The sequence below is a fragment of the Colobus angolensis genome, unplaced genomic scaffold (assembly GCF_000951035.1).
Source record: "Colobus angolensis palliatus isolate OR3802 unplaced genomic scaffold, Cang.pa_1.0 Scaffold389, whole genome shotgun sequence".
Classification (NCBI taxonomy): domain Eukaryota; kingdom Metazoa; phylum Chordata; class Mammalia; order Primates; family Cercopithecidae; genus Colobus; species Colobus angolensis.
Genome location: NW_012117254.1, coordinates 2,139,914 through 2,145,527, shown reverse-complemented (window position 1 = coordinate 2,145,527; position 5,614 = coordinate 2,139,914). Strand labels below are relative to the sequence as shown.

The window sequence follows — 5,614 nt, the reverse complement described above, 5'->3', positions numbered from 1 at the left end:
TTCCGGGCATGGCGGGCAAGCGGATCCTGATGTCTGCATCCTGGGCTGACCAAGGCAAGGGGCTTGGTATCGTTAGCATGGCCGCGGGAGAACGGAGGGAGGGCCCAGGTCCTGCTGGGAGACAAGGGAGGCCTGAGGGTACCCAGCACCCCAGGACAAGGGGCCCACCCCACCCCCATCTGAGACCGAGGCGCCTCCTCATTCAGCCTCGGGAATCCGACAGATAGAGACTCAGGTCCACAGAGGGGTGGGGCCCAGCCCTCTAGGAGACCAGGGAAGGAACAAGATGGAGGACAGAGGGGATCCCAGAATCCAGCTCAGTGGGGATCGTGGCCTGGGCTATCCCGGGCACGGTGGCCACATGTGGTGCATTGTGGCTTCTGAGATCGGGTGTCAGTGGGGACAGGGCTGTGCTATGAGGAGTGGGGCCTCAGGTGAGCAGAAGGAGGAGTCCCAGAGCCCTGAGGAAGGATTCACCAGATCTCTCATCCCAGACCTAGGAAACCTGCCCCTGCCGTCAGTCTTGGGAGGCCCCAGGCAGGACTGTGAGGAAGGGAAGTGCTCCCCCACCGCCAAAACGCACTATCTCAAAGAGAGTCTAAGGGAGAAGTTGTCCTTGGTCTGCAAGACTCATCTCTGGTTCAGCAAAATGGCAGGGGCCAGATTCTGTCCGAAGTAAATATGAGTACCTAGAGGACACCCAGACTGACGAAGCCCCCTGACACCTGCTCCTTCGGTCAGCCTTGGGTATCTCATGCATGAGTGACCATGAGGTGCCCCCTCACTTCTGCCTCCCGGGTCTCAGGGAGGTGGGCGCCTTGGTCCAAGGGGCGTCCTCAGCTCAGCAGAGGGAGCCACACCTGGTCAGCACAGGGTGGAATCCAAGGTCTTCCAGGAGTGACGGGGAGGAAGTTTGGTGAGGACCGAAGATAAGAAGGTACCTCCATGCTCCCAAAAAACAAAGGACCTCGCAGGCACTGGTGTCACCTATTCTCAGCCCCAGGTGGCCCCAAGCAGGAATGACACGTGGCGTGCTCTCATTTCTGCCACGTGATTTTGGGTGAGAAGTCTCAGGGAGGTGAGTACCTTGATCCCAGGGGCACTGAGAGATTCAACAGAGGGATCCACACCTGGTCAGCAGAAGGAGGACTCCCAGGATCAGCAGGACCCAAGGTGTACCCCCTTCATGAGGAATGGAGGTACTCCCAGCCCAGAAAGAAGCCACCCCACAGAGTCTAGGTGAACTCTGTTCTTAGATCTGGGGGAGAGGGGGGAGCCTGATCAAGGATGGCGCTGAGTGGCAAGCTCACTTGTACCACGGCAGGAAGTTGAGGAACCCTCAGGGGGATGAGGCGTTGGTGTAAAGGGAGATGTCTGCTCATCTCAAGGGTTTGGGGGTTGAGGAAATAGAAGCCCCAGCAGGAGTAAAAATGAATAACCCACAGGAGGACTTTGGACCACCCACCTCATACCCGAAAGGGTCAACTGGTGGGGTCAGCCCCGGACACCGCTGTCACGCAGGGGTGACAGATGTGGGGCCTCCTCACCTCTGTTTCTGGATCTCAGGGAGGTGAGGACTTTGTTCTCAGAGGGTGTGTGGACAAAACAGGGACCCCCTTTCTTCGACAGACACAGTGGTCCCAGGATTGGCCAGCAGTCCCGGTGAGGAACCTAAGGGAGGATTGCGGGTACCACCAGGCCAGAGAAACTCTCAAATCAAGAGAGTTTGCCCTGTCCCTACTGTCACCCCAGAGAACCTGGGCAGGGCTGTCTGCTGAGGTCCCTCCTCCGGCCTGGGATCATTGGTGTCAGGGAGGGCTGGCCTTGGTCTGAGGGGGCTGCACACGTCAGCAGAGGGAGGGTCCCAGGCCCTGCCAGGAGTCAAGGTGCAGACTGAGGGGACCCCACTCACCAAACACAGAGGACCTAGCCCCACCCTGCCCCTTCTGTCAGCTGAGGGAAGCCGCTGGGTGGACGGACTCCCCTCACTTCGTCTTCAGGTGTCTCCTGGAGATAGGGCCTCAGGTCAACAGAGGGAGGGTTCCAGACCCTGCAGGCATCAAGATGAGGACCAGGCAGTACCCTCATCCCAGGACACATGAACCCCATTGAATTTGGACATCTCTTACTGTACTTCCGGGGAAACCCTGGGCAGGTGTGTCCAGATGTTGGTTGGGACATGTCCTTCTGTTCCATATCAGGGATGTGAGCTCTTGATCTGAGAGATTCCCAGGCACATAGAGGAGTGGAATCCAGTCCCTGCCTGGAGAAAGGTGAGGGCCCTGAATGAGTGCAGAGGGGACCATCCACCCCAGAAGTGTGTAGAACTCAAGAGTGTCCAGCCCGCCCTCTTGACGGCACTGAGGGACCGGGGCTCTGCCTGCAGTCTGCTGCCTAAGGGCAGCAGATTCCTCTTCCAGGAGTTCCAGGAAGCAGGCAGGCCTTGGTCTGAGACAGTGTCCTCAGGTCACAGAGCAGAAGAGGCCAAGGCAGCGTCAGCAGTGAAGGTGAAGTGTTCGCCCTGAATGTGCACCAAGGGCCCCACCTGCCCCAGCACACATGTGAACCCAGAGCACCTGACCCCATCCATCCTACTGTCACTCATAGAGCCTTGATCTCTGCAGGCCAGCCGCACGCTGAGTCACCCTCTCACTTCCTCCTTCAGGTTCTCAGAGGACAGGCTGACCAGGAGGACAGGAGCCCCAAGAGGCCCCAGAGCAGCACTGAAGAAGACCTGTAAGTCAGCCTTTGTTAGAACCTCCAAGGTTTGGTTCTCAGCTGAAGTCTCTCACACACTCCCTCTCTCCCCAGGCCTGTGGGTCTCCATCACCCAGCTCCTGCCCACGCTCCCGACTGCTGCCCTGACCAGAGTCATCATGTCTTTTGAGCAGAGGAGTCCGCACTACAAGCCTGATGAAGACCCTGAAGCCCAAAGAGAGGACTTGGGCCTGATGGGTGCACAGGATCCCCCAGGCGAGGAGCAGGAGGCTACCTCCTCCTCTGATGAGGAGGAGGAGGTGTCCACTGCTGGGTCATCAAGTCCTCCCCAGAGTCCTCAGGGAGGCTCTTCCTGCTCCACTTCCGTCTACTACACTTTATGGAGCCAATTCGATGAGAGCTCCAGCAGTCAAGAAGAGGAAGGGCCAAGCACCTCGGTCGACCTAGCTCACCTGGAGTTCATGTTCCAAGAAGTACTGAAATGGAAGGTGGCTGAGTTGGTTCGTTTCCTGCTCCACAAATATCGCGTCAAGGAGCCGGTCACAAAGGCAGAAATGCTGGAGAGTGTCATCAAAAATTACAAGCACTACTTTCCTGTGATCTTCGGCAAAGCCTCCGAGTTCATGCAGCTGGTCTTTGGCACTGAGGTGAAGGAGGTGGACCCCGCCGGCCCCTCCTACGTCCTTGTCACTGCTCTTGGCCTCTCATGCGATAGCATGCTGGGTGATGATCATAGCATGCCCAAGGCTGCCCTCCTGATCATTATCCTGGGTGTGATCTTAACCAAAGACAACTGCGCCCCCGAAGAGGTTATCTGGGAAGCGTTGAGTGTGATGGGGGTGTATGTTGGGACGGAGCACGTTTTCTATGGGGAGCCCAGGAAGCTGCTCAGCCAAGATTGGGTGCAGGAAAACTACCTGGAGTACCGGCAGGTGCCCGGCAGTGATCCTGTGCGCTACGAGTTCCTGTGGGGTCCAAGGGCCCACGCTGAAACCAACTATGAGCAGATCGTAAATTATTTGGGCATGGTCAATGCAAGAGAGCCCATTTGCTACCCATCCCTTTATGAAGAGACTTTCGGAGGGGAACAAGAGGGAGTCTGAGCACCAGCTGCAGCCAGGGCCAATGTTTGTGGGGTCAGGGCCCCATCCGGCAGCTGCCCTGCCCCATGCGACATGAGGCCCATTCTTCACTCTGTGTTTGAGGAGAGCAATCAGCGTTCTCAGTGGCAGTGGGTGGAAGTGAACACACTGTATGTTTTCTCTGGGTTCCTTGTCTGTCCGGTTATTTGGAGATTTACCTTTGCTCCCTTTTGGAATTGTTCAAATGTTCTTTTAATGATCAGTTTAATGAACTTCACCATCGAGGTTAATGAATGACAGTAGTCACACTTATTGCTGTTTATGTTATTTAAGAGTAAGATTCTTACTTTTGATTCACATGGGGAAATCCCTGTTATTTTGTGAATTGGGGCAAGATAACACAGCAGGGGAATTAATAATTTTTTTAGAAACTTGAATTTAGCAGCAAAATAGAGCTCATAATGAAATGAAAATGTAGTTAATTCTTGCCTTATACCGCTTTCTCTCCCCTGTAAAATTAAAATATATACATGTATACCTGGATTTGCTTGGCTTCCTTGAGAATGTAAGAGAAATAAAAATTGGAAGAATAATTTTTCCTGTTCACTGGCTCATTTTTTCTTCAAACATGCACTGAGCGTCTGTTACTCGGAACACCCTGGGTTAGTAGTAGAGAGGCTGGGTAAGCCAGACCCACCCCTTCCCCATAGGGTGGTGAAGTCTAGCAGCCACACTCCTAAAATTAAGGTGGTGCCATGTCCTCTAAGAACTAGAGGAGAATAAAACGTGGGTGAGGGTTTGGGGCTCTAGGTGACAGCAGTCGAGTGTATATGCCCTGAGCCAGGGTCTTTCGGGCTTTGGGAAACTGCCACTTCCTTCTGGGGGAGGTAATTCTATTGAAGCTGGATGGTGCCAGAGCCAGATTCTCAGAGGATGAGAGAAAGGCCTGGAATGGAGAACTGCTCGGCAGTTCCTCTTGGAGAGTGGATGAACAGAGGAGAGTCTCCACCTGGGACAGGAATAGAAGGAAATTGTCCAGCGCTCTCCTCTCGGTGTGGTTGAACACAGTGCAGGGGCTAGGTGATGGATACCTAACGTCTGCAAGGGTTTCCCGCAAGATGAGGGTGAATCTCCCAGGAAGGGAAGCCCAGAAGTCACTGGCCAGGTGCTTTTCTGCCTGTCTGGGAGAGCCAGAGTTGATCATATTTAAAAGGCATTCTAATCAAGTTATCTCAGGTGGGATTTGACCAATTGTAAGCAAAGGTTAGATTTTGAGTGTTAACAAAATAAGTGAAAACAGTGTCTTGAATCAAAAAGCAGGTGGCAGAGAGGAAAGGAGTTGATTCTCGACTCAAATTCTGGGAGCTTTGAGCTGCATTCAGCTGTGCAAGACTCCAGCACACCCAAATTTTGAAGTACATTCGATAAGAGGAAATACTTAACTTTATTGACGAAACTTCCTGTTTGGGCTGATTATCCCATGTCCTGTTGAGCTGTATATTCTCTGGTAATTCTTGGAGAACAACAACATTTACAAAATCCCAGAGTTCTAGAGTCTAGGGTCAAACGGTATTACATACTCGGGTGGCTGAGGCAGGAGAATCCCTTGAACCCAGGAGGCAGAGGCTATGGTAAGATGAGATCTCACTACTGTACTCCAGCCTGGGCAACAGAGCTAGACTCTGTCTTAAGAAAAAAAAAAAAAGTTTATTTTATGACTCAAGAGAGAATCTAGCTTGGCGAGTCTTCCATGTGTGCTTGAAAAAAGACATATTCGGATGTTGGTGGTGCTGTGATATTTGCATCCGTAGTAT

At 53.3% G+C, this 5,614-nt stretch overlaps 3 protein-coding genes across 4 annotated transcripts in view; all 3 read left to right on the top strand.

Annotated features, from left to right (window-relative positions):
- LOC105520778 (heat shock transcription factor, X-linked-like) overlaps nt 1–2,740 on the top strand; it is a 15,555-nt gene extending 12,815 nt beyond the window's left edge. Inside the window, exons 3-5 of the mRNA XM_011954677.1 lie at nt 1,567–1,662; nt 2,387–2,507; nt 2,666–2,740. Of these exons, the coding sequence (XP_011810067.1) occupies nt 1,567–1,662; nt 2,387–2,507; nt 2,666–2,740 (292 nt within the window). The remainder of the gene's footprint in view (nt 1–1,566; nt 1,663–2,386; nt 2,508–2,665) is intronic.
- Nucleotides 1–4,393, top strand: part of LOC105520763 (melanoma-associated antigen 9) — a 5,275-nt gene extending 882 nt beyond the window's left edge. For both annotated transcript variants that reach the window (XM_011954663.1, XM_011954664.1), the window contains exons 2-4: nt 2,421–2,507; nt 2,666–2,736; nt 2,812–4,393. In XM_011954663.1, coding sequence (XP_011810053.1) covers nt 2,877–3,821 — 945 coding nt within the window. In that variant the 5' untranslated portion in view covers nt 2,421–2,507; nt 2,666–2,736; nt 2,812–2,876 and the 3' untranslated portion in view covers nt 3,822–4,393. The remainder of the gene's footprint in view (nt 1–2,420; nt 2,508–2,665; nt 2,737–2,811) is intronic.
- LOC105520765 (melanoma-associated antigen 8) overlaps nt 1–5,614 on the top strand; it is a 103,796-nt gene that overhangs the window by 887 nt on the left and 97,295 nt on the right. The window lies entirely within an intron of this gene.